Source organism: Lutra lutra, chromosome 4 (assembly GCF_902655055.1).
Source record: "Lutra lutra chromosome 4, mLutLut1.2, whole genome shotgun sequence".
NCBI lineage: Eukaryota > Metazoa > Chordata > Mammalia > Carnivora > Mustelidae > Lutra > Lutra lutra.
Window position 1 is genome coordinate 170,118,815 of NC_062281.1, and position 16,299 is coordinate 170,135,113.

Here is a 16,299-nt window from a genome sequence, read left to right on the forward strand (position 1 = left end):
CTTCTCTAACTTAATGAGAAGAGATGCAGCTCTAGGTCTGGGACAACAGCAGAACATATATTTAGGTTACAGAGAACTCTCCTCAGGTCCCTTCTGTAGGTTCAGAGCAAGTCCCTCTTCTACAACGTGGTTCGAGAACTAGGCAAATACAACACAGCTGTGAAGTATCTGAGGATCCCAGCGAAGAAGCCTTTCCTACATCCCCTCACTACCCACCTCTCACAGTCCCACCAGTCCATTTCTTTACAAAGACCTCCTGTTCCCATAGGTTCTTAGAATAAAGATAGTCACATCTGCAACATTTGGTAGAGTTTTTCCTTGTTTGGTTCTAAAAATATTATTAAGGGGCCAAACTAAGGAATTTCATTTATTCTTCCAATTAAAGCATGGACTAAATAAGGATGGAAAGTTTCAGGCATTAAATACCAGAGTAATCTCCTTCTCTAGTCTCTGGCCACAGCCTGTTAAACTTCAAACATACAAATCAGAGATGTGAACGCAGTTAATTTTTGGAAATAATAAAACCAAAACCAGCGAAGTTCTAATTACCAACACACCCATCTGTTTTCCACTCATATAGGACTGTTCACGACAGTTCTTTTTAGGGATAACTATTACTCACTGCACACGTATTTCTTTCTTAGGAGGTGGACTAGAAACAGGAACATGTCACTAAGTACTTCACTGTGGTAATTCAGTACTGATGCCAGGTACTTTGATTTATGGAGCCAACAGTTAAAAGAGCAAAATAAGCTCCATGTGTCAGGTTCCTATGAATTTCAGAAGGGAAAAAAAAATAAAGGACTACTTTTTCCACTGCAGGCTGCCTTAAAAATGTCGGGCTACAAGAATTACATGCCAAAAAAAAAAAAAAAAAAAAAAAAAAAAAAAAAAAAAGAATTACATGCCTGTCAACCTCGTACAATGTTGAAACATAATGAATAAAACTATTCATGTTATAAGCACAATAAATATCCTCAAGAGGTGGCATATACTTGCAACAAAAATATATCTTGACTGCTTGAAACATATTTATTTAGTGACAAATTCCTATAACCAGAGTACCAGTCTTCAATTAATACTTAATGTAGGGGTGCAGGAAGTAGCTGAGAATAGTACATAATTTAAAAAAATACTGTAACTGGCAAAAATGCAGAAAAAAATGACTAATGGCTATAGGAACTCATATGTGGATTCACTTTAAATTATAAAATTTTACATAACATAAAATAACATTTTCTTAATTGTAATTACTTCAAACTTTCTCATTTACCCCGAGTGGAAAGAACATGGTACAGCAAAATGTCATACACTGAGCCCAATAATTTAGAATTTAAAACTCAGAGGATGGGATAAAATTTATCTTTTAAATTCTTAAAAGAATTTAAGAGATTAAAAGAAAAGTGGCTTTCCAAGCAAATTCACAATGTAAAAATACTATGGAAATATTTTACTTAAGAGAACTCACTCTTTTCATGTGCCTTTGTTAAAAAGTCAGTGTGCATTGTAATGCAAATAATCTTATCCACTATGAAACTGGAGTGACCATATTTGCTTGAAATTAATATTCTATAATCAAAACTTTTCACTGTCTTCTGAATTAATTTGCATTCATAAACTATTACTTAGTTAGATTTTTAATTAACTGAAATACTGTATTACTCAGTCTATCTGCTTTTCTACCTAACCACTTCGACTCTGTTTCTTCACTGATGCTCAGGGCTGAATCAACTTTTATGCTATGGAAATGATCGGGGTAGCAAATCTTTCATTTAATAGAACTATGGGTGTGGGGAGGAAATCTCATTTCAAAGTCAATTATCAGTGACTTCTGGAATCAATTGTTACTTGTTTCCCAGGCCTATTAAAAAATCATAATCCTAATGCCAGATAATGTGACTATTTAAATAGCTTCAATGTAGTTCAAATTAAAAAAAGAAATGTAACAATCATTTATTTGACAAACTGCCCCAAAACTGCAGATCAGGTAAAATAAATCCAATCTGTTAGTGTTAGTTTGCTACTTACGGGAAAGAAATCTAACTTATAGAAAAGCCCCATCTCCCCTCCACATTTAGAAATCTGTCTAAAGACTGTCTTTAATGCCCACTATATAAACAACACTAAGTATTCTAAGTTAAAAAATAGTGTTAACGGTTTATTGGTAAAAATCCAAACTCTAGACTTTATGGAATTAGTAGTTTGGTTGGTATATTAACATCCATCTTAATCTTTGCTAATATTACAAAGAAAGAGGAAAAGCTAGAAATATCTATAAAAATAAAATACCTTAAAACCAACATCTAAGCAAAATATAAAAGTTGCACACAAATTGCCAATAAATATAAACATCACAATAGAAAAATTAATATTAAAAATAAACTCATAATTGCTATTAAGACATTATAAAAAATGAAAAAGTTTAATGTGCACGTATATTTGCAAACAGACACAGTACACTCCAAACAATCGATATAATTTTACTATCATTATTACATAATGCAGCATACAAGGTAACTGAGGTGTGGTGTTTTTTGTTTTTAGTCTATTCTTTTCTGGAGAAATGCTCACCAAATTCACAAAAAGAACTGGTTAGGTGATCATTTACTGCTGTTTACTAGTACTAGTGGAGTAAACAGTCCAGGGGAGAACTGCTTTCTGGTAGATTGCTACATTTCTATTAAGTATGAATGGTTCTGCTATTACCCTTCATATTGCTTATTTCCTCCAAGGCCCAATTTTGCATGTTGCATTTCTAATTAACTGACCATACCCTTTTAGATGCACTGTCATCATTTTTCATAGTCTCCCCCCGACCCCCGGTAGAAAAAGAGACAATCACTTAAAATATTTCTTGGTGTCTAAAAAAGTGAGTTTCCCTAAAGATAGAGATAAAAATCACTTTATTTTTTCTCTTACACTAATTTCCATGATGATTTGGCTCTCCTTTTAATATATAAGCAGTCTTTAATAAATATTAATTAGAAAAGGATACCAAAAGATATTTACAGAAGGGTCAATCTATGCTGAAAAAAAAAAAAAGAAAAGAAAAGAAAAGAAAAAATATAAAGAAAAAAGAAAGGTAGCCTATGACATATAATTCCCTGGCAAGTTACCTTTCCCTTTGGGCACTTGCTATCATACTTATACTCTTGTTAAAAAGTTTAGCAGATTTGCTGTTTTATGTACCTTACAGATTACCTTCAACAAAGATGAGAACTGAAAGGGTTAATTCTGTTAAAAATTTATTTTTCAAACCTACAAAATTCATTTGGTGAGCATTTACCTAGATGCTTTACTGAATAAAACCTTTACTTGGTTCCCTTGGACCAGATTCAGGACAACAAATAACATTATTTATATGAAACTGTCACACTCTTGGAGTTCTAAAATAATTTATCTTTTAAATTTTTAGTCTCATGCTATTTGAAAAATAAAAATCTACAGCACCATCTTCTGAAAAGGCACTTTCTAAAAACCGCCTTGCTTTAAAAAATGATTTAAAAATTTAATTCAGCTCTACCCTGAAGAACATCTTTGCTTTACTGAGACCCTAACATAGATACATTAGGTTTTGGTTACTTCAGACATTGATTTCAAAAAGGAAGGGAGACCAATGGCTGGACAGATCAATTAACAGAATCTTAATTTTGTGAGCTTCTTACTGGTAAATCTCAATCTTCCATATTAAATTTATTATCTTTCTGTTTTTAATTCAAATTAAAATATTTAGTTTTCATACTTTAAGAACATTAGATTCTTGAGGTTTAATGAACACTGTAAAAATCTAGAGTACTATCTTTGCTGGGTAAAGAAAAATAAAATTCAACTAGCAGTAGATAGTATTAGCACAAGCCTTGACCATTATACATTAGTTAAAAAAAAGTCATAAACTGAAATGTACCATTTTTAAAAGTAGGAAAAAGTCAAAAAATATTTTTTCCCTTTGAGATATCTATAGAAAGAGAAAGGGAGTGAGAGGGGGAAAGAGATTTTTTTTCCTCCTGAGAGTCAGCTTAGGTTTCACTAATCATGGTATCATTTCTAACACCGTCACTGATCAAGAATGTTCTTAGTACAAGCAGAAATTTTTTTTTTTAAGATTTTTTGGAGAAAACTCTTTCACATTTCTGTACTGATTTTACTCATCTATTCTTGGCTTATTTGTTTTGACTCCTATAGAATCATGAAAGTGCTTTATATGATCAAATGGGAGGGATATAGGAAAATAAAGACAGACTCTAGAGTCAGGGTTATACTGCCACTCAGGGAGACCTCACTTGATATATATAAAGTCTCCCAACTCTTATTATTGAAGCTTTAAGACATCCATGAATTCTCAAAGAGAATGAAAAGGATTAAAACTTCATATGGATAAAAAAGGCAAAATAAAGATGCCAAGCCAATGATGTCTTTTTTGCAGCTTGACTGATAACTCACAAAAGATAACTTAAGTAGCAAGTTACTGACAGCAGCAACCTGTCTTTTAAAAATACTCAATAGGAGAACATCTAAGAGATGACTTAACCAAATATTTAATTCAGGTTTAATGATACCGATTAAAAATTATAGGGGCACCTGGGTGGCTCAGCGGATTAAAGCCTCTGCCTTCAGCTAGGGTCATGGTCCTAGGGTCATGGTCCCAGGGTCCTGGGATCGAGCCCCGCATGGGGCTCTCTGCTCAGCAGGGAGCCTGCTTCTCCCTCTCTCTCTGCCTACTTGTGATCTCTGTCAAACAAAGAAATAAAATTTAAAAAAAAATTATACAGAGTTATCAGTTAAGCTTTTTGGCAAAATATTTCTATCAAGTTTGAAATAGCAAGACTACAAAATACTCTAGCTGAACCCAAGTGGTTAGCTTGAAGGATTTCATAAAAATCACCACCCTTGGCAAATTCATGTTAGCCTCTGAAAATACCAAATTTCTTTAATTCCTGGCCTATAATCCATCTAATTACTACACATCTGTTACCGGCACTCTGAGTGTTGACCTCTTCCTTAAACACTGAGATCCTCTGTCAGCCATTTCTACTGAATGGCAACTCAGGTTTTATTTCCTTTAAGTCTGTCATAACTAAGCCTGTCATGCTGTCTGTCATAGTAAAATTCACTATAAAATATACAAGTAAACATTAGGCAGTGGTGGGTCATCAGAGAACCTAGTTTGGAGAACTAGTATGGGTCTTTAGAAGGCTAGGAGTCCCTATGCTAGAAGGTAGAGATGAATCTTTATCAAGTGCCTTCCACAACACCTGGTACATTCCTACTAGAATCCCTTCCAGACTCTTCTAGGAAGAGAAATAAATTAATAGATTACAAACAGGTAGATTTCCATAGAAGAACTTTTTTTTTTTCTGAGTAATTTGTTAAAAGGTAATACATTAAAAAATAAAGGGCATCTGTACTTCTGTGAAAATATACCAAAAACCAGTACTGAGGAGGTTGAGGTACCCTTTTGCAAAATCGCTAAAGTAAAAATCCGCACATCTAAAACAGAGTATCCTAATATTAAATTGAAACTAAAACGGCAGCACCCTTTGTTACCTTGTTATTTCATGTTTTTAATCTTATTTAGGAAAAAAAAGGGGGGGGGTGTCTTAACACCAGCCTCCAATCCTGCTCATCTCCTTATTATCCTTTAGTGCAGTAACTGTCAGACTCTACATAATTAAATAAATATAGCAGCTACAGTATTATGAATGTATAGTCCTCAATGCCAGTAACTTGATACATAATAACACATATCGGCACTTTACCCAGACACATCTGCCATCCAGAATATACATTAAACTCCCAGCTCTTCTTCACATGAAAATCAATTATAGCAGTGGCTGGGACTGACATTTTAAAGTCACTCTTATGCATCATAGAAAACAGCAGACCAAAATTTAGCATTCATTATATAATTTAGTGAGCAAAGGCAGGAACAGAAAGGTCATTGTTGAGTTTCATGACCTTTAAATTCAAAACAATCCTTTAAAAAACTTTTAATAAAAAAAGATCAGAAATTCGACACCAGAAGTGCAATAATAATTAAAACAAATTTCAAAAGGTATTTGCCACCTTGTCTTTTATCTAAAATTCTAAGCACAAGTCTTCTTTTAATTAAAGTTTGATATTCCAATTTGTTAGTAAGCAAAATATACTATACATATTCTTTCAAGGTAACTAACTTTAAACTAGCAATGTGAAACTATAAGAAAGAAACCCTAAAAAAGAACTCACTTTAAAGGTAAAGCTTTATATTAAAAAAATTGTTTTTCCTCATTAAAAGTCCTTCTAAATAGATTTAAATTATGGGTTTCATTCTAGCACATGGAAACTAAGTAACTGAAAATTAGATGAAACAGTAAATAGAGAAAAGGCATCTACAGTTCGTTCCTGGGTCTACAGTTTCCCAAATTAAGTCTGTGTAACTTCTACTGGTAAATAAAGGTGTTTTATTCCTACTGAGAAAGCATATAGCAATCAATGTTTTAGGGTATACTATTTTCTTCTTCTATTCATGTTCCTGACAATATTCAGTGAAATGTTGATGTTAAAAAAAAATACATGCTTTACAGGATATTTTTGGAGGAGGGGGGAGGGTAGGGAGAAAAAATGTATATACTATACAAATATTATTTCATGTAAAGAGCTTTGAGACAGTGTTGTAAATTGCATTTCAGACACTTCAATAATAAACATACAAAATACAGTACTTTCTTAGTTTTCTGGCAGAGGAACGAAAGATTTCATACCTGTTGGAGGACATGGGCTCAGATTTTAGGCTCAAAATACAGTAAATTGGCAATAAGAGTGGATTACAGGTAAGAGAGAAACTAAAGAGCTAATCCATTTGTTATCATGTGCAGATGGAATTCTGAAAGGTTTAACAATGCCCACTGGAAACAATCTGTAGTATCTATACTCTGAACCAGTGCAAAAAAGAAAAAAAAATTAAAATGCAATTTTCATGAGTCACAAAGTGCAAAGCTCCCCTGAATCCAATGTTACTGATGAACTCGATTTTGACAGCTCTATAATACTTTTTAATATCTTAAAGTGAAATCAATAAAACAGAAGTTTAATAAAACTTTTTCCACATTTCAGTGATTTAACTTTTAAAAAATGATCAAAGTCCTAACTTTCTTTGCCACCAGAACCCTAATTTTAAAAGGAAAGTTACGCTGCTGATAAATTGGCAAAAAAATGTTTTGAAAATATCATTTTATATTTTCCTGATTCATTTGAATATATGAAAATGGGCACCTAACCAGTATGATTGTTCAATAAATGTGATCCATTTTCAAAGAATTAAATGTCTTCTAAATCTTAAGCTATTCACTTTTTTTTTTAAAAGTAGGCTCCACGCCCAATGTGGGGCTTGAACTTACAACCCCGAGATCAGGAGTCACATGCTCTAGCGACTGAGCCAGCCAGGTGCCCCATTCACTGTCATTTCTTAAAACAAAGCTCAACTCCATCTCTAATAATCATGGTCAGACTCACTTAGGAAATTTAACTTCCTTGATTTTCATTATGATTTTTAAAAGACATGCTTTAAACTTGAAAAATTACAAAACTTTCCTTCTGAAATTAAGGCTGTATTACTTTGCCCTTTTAAAATTATGGAGGTGCCTGTTTCTCCCACTATCCGTGGTAAAGATATCAAACAGACACGGCTTTCCTTTAAAACTTCTTATTGCACTGAAAGACAGCAAAAACAGGTTGTCAGTTCTTAAAATAAACATGATTACATTTCTATAAAAGACGTTGCCAATACAGTTCTCTAATTATTAAAGCACTATTCTAATAAATATAAAAGAAAAGGAAGCTGTACTTCAAAACACATACATATATGTTTATATATACACACATATATATAAAAATATATATATATGAAAATCACATTAAGGTATGAGGCAGCAAGTAAACTAGCAAAAATGAAATAAAATTAAAAAAGCCTCAATAACCCCTTCTCTCTCTCCACCCAACTTCAGAGGCCTCAACCCTAAAGAGTTCCAATCATTTAGAATATTTGCCCTTTATAAAAGCTATAAGGGACTTTCATGTATAACCCATAGAAACAGAAGGCTTTAGAATACATATCACTTATAGAGAGAAATTTCTGAGTTACAACTTCTGACAAGGTTTTATATTTATAGCAGCTTTAACAGACTAAAGAAAAAGAATAGTTTAAGGTTGCTACTGCTTATGTACACACTGCACAAATGGCAAATGTAAATTCAGAGCAGGAGGGGGCAGACACGCACTCTCACAGAAACATTGTAATATATATATATATATATATAGTTATATATATATAGTAATTTTGTTTCTTCAGAAAGCAATATCAAGAGTTGAGGACTTGGAATTGCCCGTGAGACAAGAGACAGGAGTAGGGTGTGCAAAATAAAAATAAAAATCTAGTTTGCCATGCTTTATATCCAAATGAACCAGATACATGAACATCTGAATGTCACTGGTAGCATTAAGAAAAAAAAATGTAGGTAATGAAGGCAAGGGAGGTAGAGAGAAAAATCAAAGTGGTGGTGGGAAGATAATAAAAGGAAAAGAAAGTTCCCCAATGGAATGAACTATAAAATACACGCACAGACACATATATATCTATTATCAATGTAGATCAGATATATATGCACATGAAGTATACATGTATATATTTAAAATATACACAGATACCTTTTACAAGAATACTCGAATGCACATTAATTTTTTTGCACACATAATCGTGAACAATCGCTTAGATTATTCACGTAGGTGTGTGTTTTTTTTAACTGTCATTTACTTTTTCTTTACTTTTTTTTTTTGCAAAGATAGTTGTGCTGCCAAGCAACTTGAGGTAAAGGCATTAAAAGGGTTAGACTACAAGAAAGTGAAAACAAAACAATGGCGATACTTCCTAAGGAGACCGCACAAAAAAGCAGTTGGCTGGTTTCATATTGCATAATGGTGCTGTGTTCCTTGATGAAGTAAACAATCTTTCTTGTATCAACATAAAAATCAGACCCTGGTCCCCACACAGTGTTGGTTGCTGTATGGCTGGAGGCATCCCCACTCAACTGACTCCACTGGAAACATATGCTGTATGTCGATGCATATTTCAGTTCTTCCTCTCAGAGAATATTCTTGGACTTTTTAAGCAAAGTACATTGTGCGTAAGGTATCTTGGTGAATCTGTACAGCCTTGGCAAGAGCTTGTGGATCTCGCCCGTTGCTCTGTCCTGAAACGTGACTTCCTTCAGCACTGTAAGAGAAGTGGCGATGAACACAAAAACAAACCCTATTCTGATGTAGTAATTTTGAAAAATATAACTTGTAGAAAATTTCAAAAATATTAAAAAAAAAATAGAGGCTGGTAAAATGAATCGCTACATTTCTATCACCCAGCTTCAATAATTATTAACTCAAGGCCAATTTTGTTTTATTTCTCTCACCTCCCCAGGACTGTTCAGAAGTAAATCCCAAGCATACTAACATTTTGTCTGTCACCAACAATCTCTCCCTCAAATTAATTTGGTAAAGCAACTAAATCACGATACCATTCTAGTACTAATAATCCTAAAGTGTACGTTTTAATGGGAACCCTTATTCCGGGCGGTCAACTCTCCTATCGCTGCTTTTTAGGGATCGCTGACTCCTCGAACAGCTTGCGGAACTTTAATTTTAAATGGCAGTACTTTATGGTAAACAAGAAGGAAACATACATGGGAATACTTGAGAGAGATTTCTCAAGAAAGCCCTAACATGCCCACCATACTTGAATTTGAGTGAAAATTTCTGTTTGTTGTGCTTTTCTATTACCTGTCATGTTCTTTGTCCACGAGATGATATCTGGCTCTGAATGCCACCAGGTGAGCATAATACGCTGGTGCAGGTATAGAAACAGATCGTGTACAGCGCACGTAAGTGTGGCAGAGCTGGTAAGTTAGGAGCTGAAGTTCATCTGCAGTAAAGCAGTTATCATCCCATAAAACATGATAGTGTGAAGGACGGCTGGTACCCTGTGGAGAAGGCAATGCTATATTCTGTTGATTTCTAAACTTCTAAATAAATACTCAGCACAGACTAAGTTATATAAAAAAACAGCTTTGTACATTGATAAAATAAAACATATTCTAATTTAATAATTCATTAAAATATTTAATTGATTCTGGGTATATATCCAAAAGAAATGAAAGCAGGGACTCAAAACAAGTATCTGCATACCCTTGTTCAAAGAAATATTATTTGCAATAGTTCACAGGTGGAAGCAACCCAAGTATCCAATGATGAGTGAATGGATAAATAAAATATGGTACACACACACACACACAAATGGACTATTATTCAGCCTTAAAAAGGAAGAAAATTATGATACATGAAGGAACCTTGGTGACATTACACCACATGAAATCAGTCATAAAAGGACAACTATTATGTGATTCACTTACATAAGGTAACTGGAGTAGTCAATTTCAGAGAGATAGAAAGTACAATGGTGGTTGCCAGTGGCCATAGGAAGGGGGAATGGGGAGTTAGCGTGTGATGGGTATAGAGTGTCAAGGAAGATGAAGAAGTTCTGGCGATACATGGTGGTATGGCTGCACACAATGTGGATGTACTTAATGCAATAGGACTGTACACTTAGAAGTGGTTAAAATGGTAAGTACGTTTTATGTTATGTAATTTTGCTGTAATAAAAAATCCAGAACATTTAGTTGAGTTCCTCTTTGTTAGTTACTATGTTAGTTAGGTACTGCAGATTCAAAGAAAAACAAAGTCAACCAAGTCAAAAGTTTCGTTTCTTTTGGAAAACAATTTAGTAGAGGAGATACAGCATCTATAATTATAAAACAACTAATAAAAGCTATAGTACTACTGGCACTTAGTCCTATATGAGAATACCAAAGGAAGTAACAGTTCTTCACCAAGTGGAGAGTGAGTGAGATCTGGCCTTGTTTGGGCAGTTAGGGTGAGTGCATAGCAGAGAGTATAAACAGCCTTACCAAAAAGCACAAGGGGCATAACATTTCATGGTATATTTGGGGAATAGTTAACAGACCAGTATGAGCAAAGTTAGGTGCATGAGGGCAAAAAAGATGAAGTTTCAAAGTAAAGGCTGGGATCAGATTGAATGACATGCTTAGGAATTTGGACTTTGACCTATAAGCAGCCTGGAAAGTACTGCACAGTTTGTTTTTTAACAGGAGAGATTTTAGGTATGACGAGACTGGAGTTTTATAAAACTAACAGTAATAACATGGAGGTTGGATTAGAAACAGGAAGAGACTAAAAGCAATGGGAGCAGTGAGAAGGCTGCTGCATTAGTTCGAGCATGAGATGATGAAGGTCTGAAGTAAAGAAATGGCAGTGGCAAAGGAGAAAAGGAGAAAGATGAGCTAATACTTTAACAAATATTTGAGCATCATTTGTCAGACACTGTGCAAGATTCTGATAAAATTCAAATTATTACCAAATCTTATCTCCCCTAAATTATACACTTATAATGCATTATATGCAAGTATATATAATTATACACTTATAATGCATTTATATTGTACATTCACGTATTCAATATTTACTGAACACTCACTGTGTGCCGTGTCCCGTTTCGGGTGCTAGGCACACAGAAATGAAAGAGGAGATATGGATGTGAGCTTTGAATGATAAAAGAGGGCTTGTGAGATGGGGAAAGAACACTTCAGGCACAGGGAAGAGACGGCAAAAAACCTACCTAAATGTGATTCATTTGGTTCTCTATCATTGTTCTTGTCCCAATCACAATCATCTTTTGCCTGGACTATGTTAACAGACTCCTAAGTTGAGGTCCCGAACACCACTTTTACTCCCCAGCAGAATCTGTACTTCAGTAAGAGTGAATTAACATACACACACACACACTTAGTAACATTAATGTCCAGCTTAAAGCCTTTTAATGGCTTTCCAAGGCACTTTGACTAAAATCCAGGTCCTTAACTCTGGCCCAAATGCCCATACATCCAGCCCAGGCTGGTCTCGTCTCTCTAACCTACCTTAATGCTGTGGTCCCTTATCTGATCCCCTCAATGGATAATGTTGTTGTTTTTTTTTTTTTCCACCAAAAAGCCTGTATGTGCCTCTGGCAGGAATTTTCTCTCCTCTTCTTGGCTTGGTTAAATAATTCCAACTTACTCCTCTTGATCTTACCTTAAGTGTCATTTCTCAAAGAAACTTTTTGTGACCTCCCAATCTAAATCAGGTTCCTACTAAAATCTCTCTTCCTATCTTTACTTTTCCTTTATTGTGCTTATCCCAATCATAAATATATATTTGTGAGATTACTTAATTAGTATATGTCTTCCCCCAATAAACTCTAAGAGGAAGGGACTGTATTTACTTTTTCACTCTGTATACATAGTATCAACACCTATCTTCTAGGAGGTAGACACAATAAATATCTGTTGACTGAATGGGTGAGTAGCCTCTCCTTTTTGGGACCTTACAGACTATGAGAAGAAGGAGAGAAACAAAAGCATGCTTACAATGCTGTCTAATGAATGCAACAAATAGGTATACATAGGGTGCTCAGGCAGTGCAGAGGACAGGCATTTGTCTGGGGGAAGGATATAAGAAAGGCTTTGAGAGAAGGTGATATTTAAGATGGGTCTTAAAGGATGAACAGGAGTAAGAGCAGGAATAATTAAGGTAAGGGAACAACACATGCAGGGGAGAGTTATGAGAACTACTTAAAAACAGTTGAGAGAGGCTGCAGTCAGATTGTGTTTATGTGTGTTTGTGTACGTGAAAGGGAAGAGATAATAGAGGAAGAGAAAAAGAGAGGAAAGGCGGAGCAGGAGCGAAGAGTGGGAGAAAAAGTAAGATAGACTGAGGGTGTAGCAGAAGTGAGGGGAGCAGGATGCAGACATCAGTTATTGAGTCTGTATGTTGTCCTAAGAAAATGAGGCTCACCCCTGGGGATAAAAATATATGTTTATAAAAAATAAAATTAAAAAAAAAAAAGAAAAAGAAAAAGAAAATGAGGCTTCACCAATGGGGCTATGTGCACGAAGTAGATGAATGACAGGGTCTTACCTATGTTATAATTAATCAGAGGGAGAACAGATTAGATGAGGGCACTTAAGATTCTGCAATTGTACAGGAGAGTAATAATGAGAGCCGGAACTAAGCAGAGGAAGTGGCAAGGAGAAGGTTTAAGACTGAGAAGGTAAATTCTACAGGTTTGAGAGATTGCGTAGATAGGAGAGGCAGGTTAAGAGGGTGCAGCTGAAAAGCAACCTCAAGGTCTGGAAATCAGTAGAAAAGTTGTGTCTAGAAGGAGAGATTTAAAAGCCATACACATTACTGAAACTTAAAGATCTAAAATAAACCAAGAACAAACAGAAAAGCAAGATGAAAGGAGAAAAATGGGTGTGGAAGTCAAGTGGCAGATGGTGCTGATGTGCGAGTGACACCCTATCAGATGTAGAGCTCAAGGAGCAGCAGTGGCAGGCTGTTGTAAATTGAAGAGGAAATAGCCAAGGGTAGTCTTTTCTGTTCTTAATGTGAACACTTGACAGAAGTATAAATATACAGAGAAAAGCCCATGGTCCATAAGTATACAGAATGAGGACTGTTCCCAAAGTAAAAATACCTATGAAACCAGTATGAAAATTAAAAAATTAAACATTAACTGCAACCATGAAGCCCCTTGGTGGCCTTTCCTGGTTACCACAGCCTACCTACCCTGCTCTTGGTAACCAGACTTTTCACAATATAGATTATGTCTGCTTTTGAACTTTATAATAAATAGCTTCGTAGGCCCTTTGGGTCTGACTTCCTTGGTTTGACACTATGTTTATGAAATCCCCCACATTGTTGCCTCATTCTCTTTGTTGTAGAATATTCTGTTATATAAATATACACTATTTATTTATCCAATCTACTGATCATGGGCATTTGAACTGTTTGTAGTTTTTGACTATGACCAGTGCTACCATAAACATTAATGTACTATCTTTTGGTGAACACGGATACCCACTTCTGTTTGCTATCCTGGAACGGAGATCCTGAGTCATAGAACATGCATATATTTAACTTTAGTAGATAATGACAGGCAGTTCTCAAAAATGGTCATGTTAATTTACACTCCCACTGGCAAAATGTGAAGTTTCAATTGTTCTATATCCTTATATTATTTGTCTCTTTAAATTTCAGGTGAGTGTCTTTAGGCAATTGTTTTAAGAACAGTTTAATTAAAAATGAAAGAAAGATAAGGGAAAATAACTTGAAGGGAAATGGCAGGATCAAGGAGCTGCATTTTAGGATGGGGCAATTGTACGCTAAGGGAAAGCAATCAGAAGCTTCCAACAGACTGAAGATACAAGCAAGAGGGTAACCCGTGAACTAAGACCAACTCAAGGCAGGTCAGAGCCAATGTGAACAACAGTATATACTGAACATTTTTTCTTGTGAGAAAGAAAAGAAAGTAGGCGTGACTGACCGTATAATTTCTTACTGAAGAAGGGGTCCTGTGCTGAATGTCGGGGCAAGGGACTAAGGTTAGGGACCTATGGAAAATGGTAGTAAGAGCTAACAAAAGAGGAGTCAAAGGATTATTAAATAATAATGAAGGATATCTTTGAAGTTTTGGTGCTTTGTGGTAGGAAGTTATAATTTAGGACACTGCCTGCTCTGATTCCTGAATGGGGAGCATGTATTTCTTTAAGAGAACTCCATCTGGAGGCTCAGAGGGGTCACATGCTCCACCCAGTTAACATGTTTCTAATAGTATGTCTTCTTCTACTCTGGAATTTTAACTAAGGCCCAAAGCAGAGGATCAAAGATGCTAGGCATCCCACAGTCTAAAGAGCTACCAATCTTTGGAGCCAGCCACCTCCCCTTAAGGCTTGCTAGGAGGAGCCAGTTCAGGACCGGTTTCATCATTAATACCCTGGCTCTGGCCTCTTCCCACCTAACCTCCATCCTCCCAATAGGGGAAGAGAGTGATTATGGGTTTTCTGAAAAGATGGAATTTTAATTGGGAGGAAAGGTATGCTCTCTCCCATGAAGACATGTAAGGGGGACTCCAAGAGAATCCATTATAAAGATAAAAGTCTGGGGCACCTGGGTGGCTCAGTTGGTTGAGTGGCTGAACGTCCAACTGTTGGTTTTGGCTCAGGTCATGATATCAGGGTTGTGAGAATGAGCCCGGCTATGGGCTCAGTGCTTTGCATGGAGTCTGCTAGATTCTCTCCCTCACCTTTTCCCTCCCTCTCTGCCTCTCCATACACTCATACGTGGTCTCTCTCAAATAAATAAAGTCTATCTTATTTCAATATATATTAGTATTACATATATAAAAATTTATAAAATATATATATATAAATAAACTATTTACTTGTGAGAGAGAAAGAGCGAGAGTGCATGCACACAGGCATGAGATGGGGGAGGGGCAGAGAGAGAGAGACAAGCAGACTCTCCACTGAGCAGGGAGCCCCACATAGGACTTGATCCTAGGACCCTGAAATCATGACCTGAGCCAGAGTCAGATGCTTAACCAACTGAGCCACCCAGACACCCCATAAATAAAATTTTTAAAAAGATAAGAGCTTGGGGCACCTGGGTGGCTCAGTGGGTTAATCCTCTGCCTTCAGCTTGGGTCGTGATCCCAGGGTTCTGGGATTGAGCCCCGCATCAGGCTCTCTGCTTGGCGGGGAGCCTGCTTCCTCCTCTCTCTCTCTCTGCCTGCCTCTCTGCCTACTTGTGATCTTTGTCTGTCAAATAAATAAATAAAATCTTAAAAAAAAAAAAAAAGATAAGAGCTTGCTGGAAAGGGAGGCTATCAACTCATGCCCTAGTTGGACACTTCCTGAGCTCAGAGCCCACAGGACCACTCTGCCAACTCCAGAGGGTTGGAATGGTGAGAGTTCTTGGAAAGAGTTTTGGGAGCCTAAAGGAATGAAAATGAGCGGAAGAGCAGGAGCAATGGAGCTACACAATGGGATATGTAACCTAAAGGAAGAGTCTATACCATTGATGGGGCCCAAGAAAGATACCGCTGCCCTTTGAGGGTCTTCAATCTTGAGGCTATGACACCAGAAAGTATCAGAACGGACTACAGAAAGCTGTAACCTGTCAGCTCCTAACCACCAGAAGGCTGGCAGTCAAGAATACCAGATGAGTTAGAGTCCTAGAAGGAGGAGGGGAAAGAGTATCTTAGAGTCAGGCCATGGTCCTTTCTTCTACTCAAAGTTACCAGGACCAAAGCTCTGGCCTGCCTTGGGCAGGTGAAGGGTGGGAGTAGTAAGCTTTGACGTCATTTATAAATTTAAGTTTTAA

At 36.1% G+C, this 16,299-nt stretch overlaps 1 protein-coding gene across 6 annotated transcripts in view; it reads right to left on the reverse strand.

The window, feature by feature from the left end:
* Positions 1–2,137: 2,137 nt before the first annotated feature.
* The window catches only part of AGO3 (argonaute RISC catalytic component 3), a 134,927-nt gene continuing 120,765 nt past the window's right edge, over positions 2,138–16,299 (reverse strand). For all 6 annotated transcript variants that reach the window (XM_047724632.1, XM_047724634.1, XM_047724631.1 and 3 more), the window contains 2 exons: positions 9,805–10,004; positions 2,138–9,247 (listed from right to left, as the gene is read on the reverse strand). In XM_047724632.1, the coding sequence (XP_047580588.1) occupies positions 9,139–9,247; positions 9,805–10,004 (309 nt within the window). In that variant the 3' untranslated portion in view covers positions 2,138–9,138. The remainder of the gene's footprint in view (positions 9,248–9,804; positions 10,005–16,299) is intronic.